Genomic DNA, 16,406 nt, shown 5'->3' with positions numbered 1-16,406 from the left:
AGTCTTATTATTTAAGGGACACACTTCACAAGGCTGTAGATGCCGTAGAGGTGATTCCTCTGCTCGATCTGCTTAAGTCAAGAATCTTTTGGGAAGGATTCACCATTCCAGACGCCATTAAGAAAATGTTCCCATGGTTCGATATCAAGACTAACAGGAGTTTGGAAGAAGTGGGTTCCAGCCCTCATGGAGGACGTTGAGGGGTTCAAGACTCAGTGGAGGAAGTCACTGCAGATGTGGCGGAAACAGCCAGAGAACTAGAAGTGGAGCCTGGAGAGGTGAGCGAGCCGCTGCCGTCTCCGGATAACACTTGAACGGATGAGGAGGTGCTTCTGTGGAGGAGCAAAGAAGGTGGTTTCTTGAGATGGAGTCTACTGGTGACGATGCTGTGAAGATTGTTGAAATACGACAAGGATTTAGAATATTGCATAACCGTAGTTGATAAGGTGGCAGGTTTTGAGAGAACGGACTCCAATTCTGAGAGAAGTTGTACTGTGGGTAAAGTGCTATCAGGCAACGTCACATGCTACAGAGAAATCATTTGGGAAAGGAAGAGTCGATCAGTGCAGCAAATTTATTCTCTTGTTTTAAGAAACTGCCACAGACACCCCAACCTTCAGCAGCCCGCCTGTGATCAGTCAGCAGCCGTCAACATCGAGGTAAGACCTTCCACCAGCAAAAGGATTACAGCTTGCTGAAAGCTCTGATGATGGTTAGCAATAAAGCATTTTTTAATTAAGGCATTCATTGTTTTGGGGGCGCCTGGGTGGCTCAGTCGGTGAAGCGTCTGCCTTCGGCTCAGGTCATGAACTGAGAGTCCTGGGATTGAGCCCCAGATTGGGCTCCCTCTGCCCCTCCCCCTGCCCCTTTTCTCTCTCTCTCTCTCAAATAAACTCTTTAAAAAAAGGCATTCATTGTTTTGTTAGACATCATGTTATTGCACACTTAATAGACTACAGTGTAGGGTAAACATAACTTTAATATGTGCTGCAAAACCAAAAAATTCATTTGATTCATTATATTGTGATAGTCACTTAATTCTGGCGGTCTGCAACCAATCCCCTATATCCTCTAAGGTGTGCCTGTATTACTAGATCAGTGAGAAGATTTTCTTCTCCCCCCAACCTTTCACCTCAGGCCCCCCACTTGCCCTCAGACAGAGCAGGGAAAAGGCATGGGCTGGCCAGCACTTAGCGGGAACTTAGCGCGTGTCCACAGCAGCCACCATTAGGAGGTACCCTGTTGAATGAACGACCGATGGCTTTCAGTCTGATGGTGCATCCCCTCCCCTAGGGACCTGTCAAGCACCACATTCATTCTTTGAAATTCTTTCTTGTTGTCAGAGGTTGCCTCTTGACAACCTTTATCAGACCAGGTGTCAGAAAGATGACCTTTCTTTTTGCAGAGGGAGGGTACAAATAAAAATGCTTTACTATTTCAGCAGTCTAAGGTCAGAGAGGTGGAGGCACTCAGGCCGGGCTTTGAGCCATCCTTAGGGTACAGCATGTTTGCAGTCAGAAGGAGAGCCTGGGTCCCCGCTCACCCTCGTCTGTGGGAGCTGCCACGAGCGTGCCAGGCTTTCACGCATGGGCCTCTCGTGGAAGCACCAGCACAGATGTGGCAGCTCGGGGGAAGCAGTTAGACCTCATGGGCTCCCAGAATTCTTTCCAGCATAAGCGCTTTAGACTGGCCCAGGCCTGATCAGGGAAGGCTTTCAGGAGGAGCCAGGACTCACAAGGGAGCTCGGATAGATGGCTAGGATTGGAGCAGAGGGTGAAGGGATCGTTCTTCCAGGGGAGACGTGCACTGTGTTTGCGTTCTGGAGAAAGTGGGCAGAGGAGTGCATGTAAACCAGAGTGGCCGTAGAGACAGGAGGAAGGAAGAAGCAAACCTGTTGGCTTTCTCTTGTCCCTCAGGCCCTAGGCTGTGCCCTTTGCATCTGTTATTTATTTGGAGAAAAGGTTAAAAAGTTGCTAAAATGCCATAGCATCCTAGAGGCCCTTTTATTCCAGATATGATTATCCCGGAGCGTTTCATCTCTCTTTGTCTGTCGTCCTCTGCTGTTTGTTCGGATAAAATGCCTGAAACAGCATCACAACAAACCACAGAAGGAGTGTCGGCTCAGTGTGGCGCAGGCACAGCGCTTACGGGGGTGGGGGACGGGGACAGGCAGGGAGGCGGCGTTGACTGTGTGAGTGGCCTGGGTGTGTGGTTTTGGGGTGTAGTAGTTTGTGTCCTACCTTTAGATATGTCTACTTGTAACATGGCTTTGTCTGAATTGTTCGATGAGGAAAAGCAAGTGAAAGAAATAAGTGTACATATAGAGAGAGTCTGGAGAGATAGATCATGGTTTTCAGTGTGCAACCATATCTTTATCTAATAGTCAATCATTTGTTTCAAACAAAACAGTACATAAAGACATCTGTGTGTGCACGCATCTCCAGTCCAGCTGAGTACTCTCCCTCCCAATGTCTTTTCATGACATATTGCCTGTTCACCATGCAGAAATCTGAAGGGGCCTGTTGCCTTTGGGGTTTTAAATGTCCTTCAAAAATTAACTGAGGAACATAGCTTCTGTAAAATCAGATGAACTAAAATGCTTTTAGCTGGGGACAGACCCCATGAGTGCCCTAGCACCATCTGAATATTAACATGCAGGAATGACCAGATCCTTATTAAATAGCCCTTGAGTCTCTGGGCAGTGTGGTTGATCCTTGAACAGCATGGAGGTTGGGACATCGACCCAGTCAAAAATCCACATGTAACTTTGACCTCCCCAAAACTTACCTACTAATAGTCTCCTGTTGACTGGAAGCCTTATGATGACATACACAGTTGATTAACACATCTTTTGTATGTTATATGAATTCTGTATTATACTCTTACAGTAAAACAAGCTAGCAAAAAGGAAATGTTAGTAAGAAAATCATAAGGAAGAGAACATACGTCACAGCACTGGGACTGTAAGAAAAACCACGGGTTAGGGGACCCAAGCCGTTCAAACCTATGTTATTCAAGGGCCAGCTACACTTTCTTTTCACATAAAAGCTTTTCCCAAGACTGGCCTGAAGCCTCAGGGAAGTCCTGGCCTACCAGCAGCTGGATACGGAGAACAACTTTCTCCCTGTTCTTCAGCTGCTCTGGGCATGGTGTGTTCTGCTTTCCATTGTTTGGGTAGTGAGGTGTCTTTTAAATCAGAAGAATTATTTTACATAATAATGTATAGTCTGTATGCAGGTGAATATGGCAAAAGGCTATGAAAATTTTAAAGAATTAGCTTTTAAAAAAAGTTTTCAATTTTACCACTATGGAAAACAGTAAGGAGGTTCCTCAAAAAAAGTAAAAATAAAACTGCCATGTAATCTAGCAGTCCCACTTCTGGGTGTATTCTAAAGGACATATCCATAGTGTGTCAAAGAGATGTCTGCATTTCCATGTTCACTGCAGTGTTATTCAGAATAGCCAACAGATAGAAACAACCTAGGTGTCCATTGGTGGGTGGATGGATGAAGAAAATGTGGTATACACATCCACATGGAATTATTATTTGGCCATGAGAATGAAGGAAATCCTGCTATTTGTGACAACACAATGGACCTTGAGAGCAGCATGTTAAGTAAGATAAGCCAGACACAGACAAATACTGCATGATAGCACTGATATGTGGAGTCTTAAAAAAAAATGTCAAGTTTGTGGAAACAGAGTAGAAAAGTGGTCACTAAGGACTGGGGGCGGGGAGTAGAAAGATTGGCAAAATGGCACAAACTTTCAGCTGTAAGATGAATAGCCTGAGGATATAATGTAAAACATGAAAATAGAGTTGATAGCACTATATTGTATAATTGAAATTTGCTAAGGGACTAATGTTCTCACCCAAAAAAATGTGAGGTGGTGGATGTGTTAATGAACTGGTGTGGGGGAATCCTTTCACAATTTTAAAGAAAAAAAAAGTTTTCAATTTCACTGCATTTTCTAGCAATTACTGAAACAATACAATAACATCCAAAACAGATAAATGGGTGAGGGGCTGGAGATGCCTGTGTTGGCTGTTTCTCAGTGCCCTTGACTGTCAGATTCCAGAAGGGTCAGCCTCCATGCTCCCTCCTAACCATGGCCATCTCGTCTTGGGCATGCTCACCTTTAAAGAAGAGCTCACGCTGGGGAAGTGGGCATCATTTCCCTGTCTCTGTAGATCGACCTTTCTGCACATTACATACAAAGAGAATCATCATGTGGCCTTTTGCATCTGGCCTCTGTCCACCAGCATAATGTTTTCGAGGTTCGTCCATGTTTTAGCATTTATCAGTACCTGTTTTTTTTTTTTTATGATGAAGTAATATTCCGCTGTCCTTTTGGCAGTTGATGGGTGTTTCTGATTGGTTCCACTTTTTGGCTGTTACGGATAATGCTGCTATGAACATTTGTGTATGAAGTTTTGTTTGGACATATGTTTTCAGTTCTCTTGGGTAGATACCAACAAGTGGAATTTCTCAAGAGCATGGAAAATTTACATTTACCTTTTAAAGACAGTTTCAAGCTCTCTTCCAAAGTAACTGTACCATTTTACATTTGTTCCAGGGCTCCATCTCCTCACATCGTCTCCAACACTTGTTAGTATCTCCCTGTTTAATGCTAACCCACCTCACTGGCTGTGAAGTGACATCTCATGATGGGTTTTTGTGTTTTTTTGTTTTGTTTTGTTTTTTCTCTTGGTGGTTTTGATTTGTGTTTCCCTGATGACTGATGACATTGAGCATCTGTTCACGTGCTTATTGACCATCCTCACATGTTCTTTGGTTAAATGTGTATGCAAATATTGTGCCCACTTTCAATTGGATTATTAGCCTTATCAGTATCAAGTGACAAACATTCTTTATATATTCTGGATACATGTCCTTTACCAGATGTAAAATTTGCAAATACTTTCTTCCTGTCCATGGCTTGTCTTTTCATGTTCTTAATGGTGTCTTTTGAATTGCAAAAGTTTTTAATTTTAGTGAAGTCCAATTTATCAGGGTTTTTTTTGTTGTTGTTGATTACACTTTTATTGTTTCTCTAAGAAATCATTGTCTAACCAGCAACGTGAGGATTTTGTTCCATGTTTTCTCTAAAGATTTTATGGTTTTATGTCTTACTTTTAAGTTTATGACCCATGTTAAGTTTTTAGTACAGTGTGGGTGGGTGAGGAGTCCCCATCCCAGCACCATGTGTTGAAAATTCTGTCATTTCCCCATTGAACTGCCTTGGCACTTGTGTCTAAAACTGACCCTGAGAGGGTGGGGTTGTTTCTGGACCTTCGATTCTATTCCATTGGTCTGTACGTCTGTCCTTCTGGCAGTACCATACTGTCGTCATTACTGTGACTTTGTGGTAAGTTCTGAAATTGGGAAGTATGAGGCTTCTAACTTCATTCTTTTTTGAGATTGTTTTGGCTATTCTGGGTCCTTTGTATTTCCATAAAAATGTTAGGATCAGCTTGTCAGTTTCTGGGACAAAAATTGCTGCTAAGGATTACATTGAATCTGTAGTTCAATTTGGAGATAATGGACATCTGAACAATACTAAATCTTCTGACCTATGAACACAGGGTATCTTTCCAATTATTTAGATATTTTTAAATTTCTCTTAGGAGTATTTCATACTTTTCAGTATATACATCTTGTACTTTTTTTGCTGTTAAGTTTATTTCCAAATTTATTGTTTTTGATGCCATTTCAAATTCAGTTGTTTCGTTTTTTTTGTTGTTGTTTTTTTAGAAAGAGAGCATGAGTGGGTTGGGACAGAGGGAGAAGGAGAGAATCTTTTTTTTTTTTTTTAAGATTTTATTTATTTATTTGACAGAGATAGAGACAGCCAGCGAGAGAGGGAACACAAGCAGGGGGAGTGGGAAAGGAAGAAGCAGGCTCATAGCAGAGGAGCCTGATGGGGCTTGATCCCATAACGCCAGGATCACGCCCTGAGCCGAAGGCAGACGCTTAACCACTGTGCCACCCAGGCGCCCAGAGAATGAGAGAATCTTAAGCAGGCTTTACACTCAGTGTGGAACCTGATGTGGGGCTTGATCCCACAACCCTGAGATTGTGACCTGAGCCGAAATTAAGAGTCAGGTGCATAACCGACTGAGCCACCCAGGCGTCCCTACAGTTGTTTTCTTAATTTCATTTTTGGACTATTCCTTGCTAGTGTGTAGAAATACATCTGATTTCTGTACATTGATTTTGTGTCCTCGCTCAACTCCTTTATTAGCTTTAGAAGTTTTGTTGTGAATTCTTATAATTTTCTGCATATAGAATCATGTCACCTGTGAATAAAGACAATAGGCTCATGTTTGTTTATTTTTTTTCCCAACTAGAATCCTGCTGCTTCTGTTGGTACTTCATGAGAGGGAAATTTTGAATAGACATACAAAAGCTTGAATCAGTGCACCCTCCTGAGTCTTCTGAAGCAGACTAGAAAAATCAGTAATTAAAGACCAGGTTGATGAATGCTCTTTACATTTATATACACTGAATCCAGAGAAAAGACAATTTGAAAATTATGTAACTGAGGTCAGATCTGTGCCTTCCCTCCCATCAAGTATCCTCCATGTCACTGTCAGAGTCAAAATCTCAGGTTTGCAGACTAGAGGGTCAGGCCTAATATTGTAATTCTTTTATATTTAAGAATGTGGAGGTTGTAATTTTTAGCTGATACCAAGTTCAGATATTTAGTGGGTAATAAGGTCTTCAGTTATTTTTCTCTCACTTGGATTTGATTTTGTTTTACGTTTTCCTTTTGTGTAGATTCTTTAGGTTACAAGGCTAGTTCTCAGATTGAGAGTTGTATTTTGATACTTACCTTAATCATTAAATTGGTTTTGCTTTGTTTTGATTTGTGATCCAGAATCTTCTCAAGACATTTCTTTGCAGTGACAGCTTTATTGTATACTCTTTTACCAATAAATCCACTGTTCTGTGCTGGTCTCAGCCCATCAAGGACCAGTGTTGTGGCTGGACCAGCCCGTGTGGTTCTTACTATATAACTGCAAGATGCCCCTCGCCAATACCCATCAAGAAACTTTGAAAGAGAAGTCCTGGCAATTCCATGCAATAGCTGGGACCACACAGAGCAGCCTGGACGTGCAGGGGTGGGGGAGAGGGAACACATGAGCCTGTGGGCCTGGGGCTCTGCAGTTATTGGGGCCGAGGGTGGGGGCCTAGAGTCGCTCACTCTTTATCAGTGAATTGAAAACATAAGAATGGGAATTTAAAGCTCTGTAAGAGAAAAAAAACAAGCCACCCAAGTGGTTAGTTATTTAAATAAACCAAGATCTCTAGAGCTGGGGAGCCTGGGGTGGGGGTGGGGCTGGCAATGTGTTTATTTAGAGAGACATCTCTGAAGTGGATACCCCGGCTGCCAGAGCTTGAGGCAAACACGGGCATTACAAAAAAGGAAAACCGTCAGGGCTCACGCTACGGTGATTGTGGAATCCACGCTGATCGCGGTTGTATTAAATGCTGGAAGATAACGTGCTTGTCCGGAAAGTGGCGCTGCACGCTCCTTCGCTGTTCAGGCTGGGAGTTATCTGACATTATACTGGACCATGGAGTCTTTCTGCAGCTCGGACTGGATCTGAACACTGCGCACTATACGCATGCGAGTCAGGAGTGAGCCAACAGGATCAAGAAACAACTCTTTGTTATGAACGAGGGACATTTTGCAGTGAGCTAGATACGCATGCTTCCAAGTGGTTAGGCTGTCTTCTGGGAAGAGCTTTTGTTCTGTTAAGATATAAAATTATTTACAACAGCAGCTCCCTGCCTCTTGCTCCCTTAGGGGAGGAAGGCTGCAGTCTGTTGCTGCAGGAGCAGATGGGTTCAGGGTAGTGTGTTATGGCTCCGGTTTTCTGCAAACAGTGTGGTCCCGGAGACCATTGAGGTCCGGAATCTACCCTGAGCTGACGCCCACACGTGCTTAGACAAGCAGTTGTCAAATGCTCGCAACTGCTTAAATAACACTGCCTTTATTTCCCCAGCAAAGGTAAGTTGAAACAAGCAAGTTAAAGCAAAACCACACGTGAGTCTGCAGAACAAAGCAGGGGAGGCTCTTTTATAGAGGATGGGGGTGAGGTGGGGGCTCAGCTGTTATAAACAGAAAGTCCATTGGGGTAAACTGAAAGCTGGAAGTGTAGTGGCCTCTCATTGACTGGCCTGTGACAGTGTCTCATTGGCTGAGCTGTGAGGCTCTCTCATTGGCTGGGCTTTGGCAGTGTCTCATTGGCTGGACTGTGAGGATCTCTCATTGGCTGTGGCTTTGGCAGTGTCTCATTGGCTGGACTGTGAGGATCTCTCATTGGCTGTGTCAGTGTCTCATTGGCTGAGCTGTGATGATCTTTCATTGGCTGGGCTGTTGCTGGGGCAGGAGGAAACCTTCTGGTATAGTAGAGTGGTAGCTACGGTATTACGCACATGCAAGATGCATCTCTTCTTGTTGGGTCTGCAGTTGACCGGGAGTGTAGGGTTGGGAGGCCCCTGCCTGCCTCCAGACTCCATTCTAAACGAAGTTTCCTTTTATTAATTTTCACAACACTAAAAGTAGTTGTTCAATCAGGATGTTTTCTAGAGTTTTATTTTATAATGATGAACAAATTAAGCTTGTGCCCTTTTACTTTGTTTCCGTGTATCTCTGTATTTGAAGAAAACTGCCTACTATGCTCTAAATAACAAAAAATGCTGCTGGATATGGTCACCATATATAGGAACAGCATTTATTTGTAGAGGACTCTGGCACACATTGTCATTGTATCTTCCCAACAGTCTTTTGAGGGATCTTGTCTATTTACAAGTAAGAAAGATTGTCTCTTGTCACCTTCCTTGTGAGTGATGGATACTGATCCAGGTTTTGTGTTCTGTGCTTTGTGCCTCACTCTTTCCCATAACAGGAGGGAAAACCTGAATCTTGACTTGGCAGTTTTATTGTTTTGTTACATTTCTCAAGAGCTCTTCCTTAATTAAACAGGATGACATTTCCATGTGTCTGGAATGCTGTAGTTGGAAATTATTAAGGGAAATGGATGTTTAGCTGTGCATTGGATCTCTTTTTCTAGTGAATGAGTTGTGGAATGAAAAATAGATGATGTTATCCACTGTAAGGAGAAGGCAGTTGGTATACAGAATAATGGTGGGAAGGAAACATTTTGGACCTATACTTTTTCAGTAGTGAATTGACCGATACAGGCCATTAGAGAGTACAGATTATTGCTATCACATTAGTTTTTTCAGTACCAGGAAGGATTGTTCAGTCATTCCAAAATATATATCGAGTCCCAGGATGTATACACACTTCTTAGTTGCCGCACTCTGGGGAACAGATTGGATTTTGAAGTCCTTGTTCTCAGGAAACTTATAACCTAGATGCTAGAAGGGTAGTGTGAAAATGAACACAGAAATGGAGATATGCTTACAATTTACAGTAAGTGCTCAAAGGATAGTCTCTTGTTTCTATCGTTTTTGAAACATGGAAGTTAACTTAAAGTAAGAACGGCAGATCTTAATGTTTAAAAGAACTATGCATCTGTCTATGACCCACATTCTTCCAGATTGGAAATTTCCACCTTATAGTATCTGTCTCTAAAAACAACAGTAACTAACAGACCCATTCCCTGGAGACTCTCTGAGGCAGGTCAGCTTTTCTGAGGTGGGGGGCATGCTGCGATGGCAAGCGAGGGGGACAGACCTTAGATTCTTGCCCCAAAGCTAGTGAGTCACATTATCTGGAAGAATGTTTAAGGGAACACAAGGGAGTGAGCCAAAGTTCTTTTTGCTTTGGTTCCCTTACTCTGCCCCTTCCCTGATCAAAAATATTGCTCCTGATGCCTTCTGATCAGGTTGGAGCTGTTTCCCAAGCCCATGGTCTAGACTGCACTGAAGTTCCAGTTATGCTGGGGTTTAGGAAACCCTCACCTGTGGCCAGGCCAGCCCCTACCATTCTCTTACTGGACTCCCAAAGTGTGCCCAGCAGGCTGTTCACACACAGTCTCACTCCCCAGGAGAGGCTGGCTAACTAGCAGGACCCAGCGGGGAGTGAGGGATAGTAGGAGACAGTGTGTTATCAGGAGAAAGCAGGGTACTGGGATGTGGGCATGCACTGAGACAAGGGAGGAGAGTCATGAGAATGAACCATGGACCAGGCAGAAGTTCAAGCCTTGGGCTCATGGTCATTTGTGCCTCAGTAACAGGCTGGGAAGTGGGACCCAAATGGCAAGTGCTTTATTTTAACAAGAAGAGGATAGACATGGAACCAGCAAAATGAGATTCTGGTGCCCCAGAGCACGGAGGTGTAAGATCACTTCTAGGGCCGCCTGGGTGGCTCAGTCATTTGGGCGTCTGCCTTAGGCTCAGGTCATGATCCCAGGGTCCTGGGATTAAGCCCCACGTCGGGCTCCCTGTTCAGCAGGAAGCCTGCTTCTCCCTCTCACACTTTCCCTGTTTGTGTGCCCTCTCTTGCTGTATCTCTCTGTAAAATAAATAAATAATATCTTTAAAAAAAAAGATCACTTTTAAATGGCTTGAGAGCCCAACAAATGATGTACAAGTTAGATCCACATCAGCAGGCTGCGGGGTGGAAGTCTGTACACATGTAAGAAGACAATCTCACTTCCTTTAATCTCAGTATTGGTTGGACCCTCCTGTACATGCTGACCTTTGTTTGTGCTCCTGGCTTAAGACTGTGATTAGATCATCACTTTGCAATCCAAAAGGAACTGAAAAGAACACTAGGAAACCCCTTCACTTGACAGTTGAGGAAGCCACGTCCTAGAGGCTGAGTGGCTGACCAGTGATGAGGCGTTGTCCAGTGTCCTCCACACAAGGCCCACGCCCAAGCTTGGAGACATGTGAAGAGAGCTGTTAAGTTGGTTAAAAGCCTGGAGAAATCGTTTTTGAAGGAAGGTGCAAGAAACGACAACACATTGTGACCTAAACGTGGTGGCACTTGATACGCATACGTATCCAGTGTCCGTGTGTGGGGTGGGGCGGGGCAAGCAAGGGTCATTTGCACTTTGTCTCAGCTTGTCATTTAGCTTCTGTGTGACCCACTGAATTTTGCTAGTCCTCAAGACTAGCACTCTGTCTACGGCTGCTTCCCAGAGATGTTGTGGCCCTGCCAGGAGACGGTGCCTATGCCATGCGTGAATACAGTCGTGGTGTGCATGGCAGGCATTGGGTGAGTTACTGACATTACTCCTGCCACCGCTGTTACAACACACTTCCTTTCAGAGCCAGCTGAGCCGCAGTGCGTGGTGGCAGCTGAGTGGATGGCTGGAGGGCCGGTTTGGGGCAGGGCCTCTCGTGCTGGCCCACAGCCTGCTTTCTGAGCAGCTCTGCAGCGAGCTGGCCCACACTTGGAGCAGTGAGGGCTAGGGTGTCCCGGGAGACATTTAAAGTAGTTTGGGGGGCAGGTATTGTGTTGATGTTGAGCGTAAGCTCACATAAATGAGGAGGCTGTGGAGGTTCCGAGGCAAGGAGGGCTCTTTTGTTTTTAATAACATTTATAAGGATTTTCTTAATACAGAAAAGAATAAAGGGAAAACCAAAAATGCTCATCATCCCACCCAGATAATGCAAGAGCACATGCACGTGGCTGGAAAATGCAAAAGCAGGAGCCACCCGCCCCTCGCCCCAAGGGGACCGTGACTGCTGTGGCATGGCTGTCACCACAGGCAGGTTCCTCTGCAGCCACTCAGGGTGCATTCACCTCTTCCTGAGCTGCTAGCAGGCTCACTTCTCATCTTTTCCTGGGGGTGTGGGTTTTGGGCTGAGCAGGTTTTACACTAACTGTGGGGTCCCGGGAAGGTTCTGGTTCTGTCTCTTCGCAGAGCTTTCCCGAGTCCAGCCGCCTTCCGTCTGCTATTGCTCTCGCGTGGAGGTTCTAGTAATCTGGCCACAGACGTAGGGGTGATGCTCAGGGGAGACGGGGTATTATGATAGGGCCACTTTTGAAACTAGAGTTAAATATAAATCCTCTGAAAAGTAAATTTTTTCTTTCAAAAGGAAGAAACAAGCAGTTTGGAATATTACATTTAAAATAGTTTAGCCTTTAGTGATCTGTATTTATTTGAAGTCTGTGGTATCCCTCCCCCAGTCATGGCTGTTGATTACATGCTTCCTGCTGCAAGGCCTGAGCTCCCCCAACCCTGCCTTGCTGCGGAATTGGGTACATGTGGATCACGTCACTTTACGGGGAGGAAACTGAGGCCTAGAGCAGTTCAGGTCACACAGCAGCAGAGCGGCAGAGCTAGGATTTGAATCCATGCCTGTCTGATCCCCAAAGCTGAGTTCTTCTGGTATGGGAAATTTTCAGGTGTTGACATTTTAAAAAGTATATGAATGATAAGAGAAATGGAGCCAAGTTCATTAAGGACTAATTCCTTACTAGGGGGCTGTACCTTCCATCACTGAACTGTCTCAGATCTGCGGACCTGGGCAGAGCACACTGCCGTCACATGCATGATTTTGGTTGAGATGAATCCTTTGTGGCGTCCTCGTCCTTCCCAGCGACGGCATGAAGGACTCATGACTTGACCCACAAAGGACGGTTTTGTTATCCCCCATTCTTGGCGCTGCTCATAGTAGAGACAGCTGTGGTTATTTCTGCTGGGTGCTGATGAATCAGTGTCGCCTTCTGAATAATTGAGCTTTTTGTTGTTGTCTCTTCCTTTGTAGAGACTTAAAGCCTGAGAATATTCTCCTCGATGACCGTGGTGAGTGAACTTTTCGTGCCTAAAGCATAACACTTTGTTAAGAGGGACTTGGTTATAGAAAGTTGATGTGGGCTTAGCTCATTGTAGAACAGAAACAACAACAAAAAGGGAAACTCTTTGGTATGTGTTATTTTGAAAATATAATAGAGATAATATTGCCATTCCCCTGTATTTAGGCAAGAAGCAGAGTTGATCATATTTTTCAGTTAATAATTGAGTTTTAGAAGCATATTAAAATATATTCACAGTAAGAACATTTTTCTCTCTCATATTTCTTGCTGTTGGTCCACATCTTGCTTTTTCCCTTAGAAGTGTATTTCCACCCAGGATCCCCTAAGAATTTTCTTTTTTAAAAAAGTAACGAATAGTTGTTGAATTTTGTCAGTGCTTTTTCTATCAAGATGATTATGTGATATTCTTTTTATTCTGTTAATATAGTGAATTTTCAAATATTAAACTAACCTTTCATTTCTGAAATAAATCCAACGTGGGCATAATGAGTTATTCTTTACATAGCTTGCTAGCTTCTGTTTTCTGATATTTTGAAGATGAAGCTGGCTCTGTTTTTGAGGGCCCTGGGTCTCTGTGTCTCTGCAGTGCTGGGAGCGCCAGAGTACTGCTGTTGTCTGTGTCCCTGCAGGCTCTCTGGGGCCCAAAATCTTGGCTCAGCTCCCAGCTGCTCCCAGCCTCGGCAAGAGTCCCAGGTGGGAGCAGCTGGAGAGCGGATGTGTGCATCCCCCACTCCCAGTGAACAGCCTTTGGTTTTATCAGGGTTTGCAAATGCTTCTGAGAAAACACTTGTGTCCCTTGCAGCTCACCTCTGGTTGGTTCTCCATGCAGGGTCTCAGTGCATTGGATCCAGTCACTGCCATGGCTCATGGTGCCCTTAAAATATAACTTGTGTACAGTTGTGGTCAGTAGTAGCATGGGCTGCCATGACCTTTGCCACCTTGTCCCAAAGCAGATGCCAAGTGTCATTTCTGTGGTGCTTACTGTTACTTACTCTTTAGATACTGTAGACCTGGTCACATTCTTGTTAAGAATGGAAAGAAATGACAGAACTTTGTTTTGCTTTTCTTGATTTCAGGAGACTTTTAATCTTTTCTTTTTGTTTTCCTACTCTTTTAATTTTAAAAGTGTAATCCTGGCTGTACCTTATGACTTATAAATGCAATTGATTTAGGTTTTTTAGTTTCATGCATTTAAAATTCCCAAGAACTGGGGCGCCTGGGTGGCTCAGTCATTAAGCGTCTGCCTTCAGCTCAGGGCGTGATTCCAGAGTCCTGGGATCAAGCCCCACATCAGGCTCCTCTGATGGGAGCCTGCTTCTTCCTCTCCCACTCCCCCTGCTCGTGTTCCCTCTCGCTGGCTGTCTCTCTCTCTGTCAAATAAATAAATAAAATCTTTAAAAAAATAAACAAAATAAAATTCCCAAGAACTAATTTCCACCAGAAACCATAGAACATAGGAGTAACTCTTTCATTTCCCATCTAGACAGCTTTTTGGGGTTTCTGTTTTTGTCTGTAAAGCATAACCTGCCATTTGTAGTGAAATTAGGTTTTAAAAAGATGATTATCAAGAGAACTATAGGCCAATATCTCTGATAAACATAGATACAAAAATCCTCAACAAAATACTAGCAAACCAAATCCAAGAATACATTAAAAAAATCATTCACCACAATCAAGTGTGATTTATTCCCAGGATGCAAGGGTGGTCCAATATTCACAAATCAATCAACATAATATATCACATCAATAAAAGAAAGGATAAAACCATATGATCATTTCAATAGATGCAGAAAAAGCATTTGACTAAGTACAATATCCATTCATAATAAAAGCCCTCAACATACCTCAACGTAATAAAGGCCAAATATGAAAAACCCACAGCTAATATCATCCTCAATGGGGAAAAAACAGAGCTTTTCCCCTAAGGTCAGTAACAAGACAACGATGTCCACTCACACCACTTTTATTCAGCATAGTACTAGAAAAAGGAATAAAAGGCATCCAAATTGGTAAGGAAGAAGTAGAACTTTCACTATTTGCAGACGACATGATGCTATATAGAGAAAACCCTAAGGACTCCACCAAAAAACTAGTAGAGCTGATAAATGAATTCAGTGAGGTTCCAGGATACACAATAATGTACAGAAATCTGTTGCGCTTCTATACACCAATAATGAAGCAGCAGAAAGAAAAATTAAGAAAATGATTCTATTTGTAATTATGCCAAAAATAATAAAATACCTAGGAATAAGCTCAACCAGGGAGGTGAAAGGCCCTACTCTGAAAATTTTAAAACATTGGTGAAAGAAACTGAATATGATACAAACAGATGGAAAGATATTCCATGCTCATGGATTGGAAGAACAGATATTATTAAAATGTCTAAACTACTGCGAGCAATCTACAGATTTAATGCAATCCCTATCAAAATACCAACAGCATTTTTCACAGAACTAGAACAAATAATCTTTTTTTTTTTTAAAGATTTTATTTATTATTTTTTGACAGAGATAGAGACAGCCAGTGAGAGAGGGACACAAGCAGGGGGAGCGGGAGAGGAAGAAGCAGGCTCATAGCAGAGGAGCCTGATGTGGGGCTTGATCCCATAACGCCGGGATCACGCCCTGAGCCGAAGGCAGACGCTTAACCGCTGTGCCACCCAGGCGCCCCTAGAACAAATAATCTTAAAATTTATATGGAACCACAAAGACCCCAAATAGCCAAAGCAATCTTGAAAAAGAAAAATAAAGCTGGAGATATCACAAGTCCAGATTTCAAGATATATTATAAATCCATAGTGATCAAAAGAGTATGGTACTGGCACAAAAATAGACACACAGATCAACAGAATAGAAAACCCATAAATAAACCCACAATTATATGTGGGTTTATTTAATTAATCTTCAACAATTAATCTTCAACGAAGGAGGCAAGAATATGCAATGGGAAAAAGACAGTCTCTTCTACAAATGGTGTTGGGAAAACTGGACCACTTTCTTATGCCATACACAGCAATAAACTCAAAATGGATTAAGGGCCTAAGTGTGAGACCTGAAACCGTAAAAGTCCTAGAAGAGAGCACAGGCAGTAATTTCTCTGACATTAGCCATAACAATGTGTTTTTTTTTTTTTTTAAGATATGCCTCCTGAGGCAAGGGAAACAAAAGCAAAAATTATGTCTTGGGATTACATCAAAATAAAATTTTCTGCATAGCAAAAGAAACAATCAACAAAACAAAAGGACAATCTGCTGAATAGGAGGAGATATTTGCAAATGGCACATCCAGTAAAGGGTTAGTACCCCCAATATATATAAAGAACTTCTAAAATTCAATACCCAAGAGAAAAATAATCTAATAGAAATAGGCAGAAGACGTGAACAGACGTTTCTCCAAAGAAGACATGCAGATGGCCAACAGACACATGAAAAGATGCTCAACATCCCTCATCATCAGGGAAATGCAAATCAAAACCACAATGAGACATCACCTCACACCTGTCAGATGGCTAAAAACAACACAAGAAAGAACGAGTGTTGGTGAGGATGTGGAGAAAAAGGAACCCTCATGCACTATTGGTGGGAATGCAAACTGGTGTGGCCACTGTGGAAGACAGTATGGAGGTTCCTCAAAAAATTAAAAATAGAAATACCATTT

At 43.0% G+C, this 16,406-nt stretch overlaps 1 protein-coding gene across 3 annotated transcripts in view; it reads left to right on the top strand.

Annotated features, from left to right (window-relative positions):
* GRK4 (G protein-coupled receptor kinase 4) overlaps positions 1-16,406 on the top strand; it is a 97,412-nt gene that overhangs the window by 65,809 nt on the left and 15,197 nt on the right. For all 3 annotated transcript variants that reach the window (XM_011221440.3, XM_034672196.1, XM_034672195.1), the window contains one exon: positions 12,702-12,739. In XM_011221440.3, the coding sequence (XP_011219742.1) occupies positions 12,702-12,739 (38 nt within the window). The remainder of the gene's footprint in view (positions 1-12,701; positions 12,740-16,406) is intronic.

Source organism: Ailuropoda melanoleuca, chromosome 11 (genome assembly GCF_002007445.2).
Source record: "Ailuropoda melanoleuca isolate Jingjing chromosome 11, ASM200744v2, whole genome shotgun sequence".
NCBI lineage: Eukaryota > Metazoa > Chordata > Mammalia > Carnivora > Ursidae > Ailuropoda > Ailuropoda melanoleuca.
Note: the sequence above shows the minus strand (reverse complement) of the source record. Positions and strands in the feature narration are given on the sequence as shown.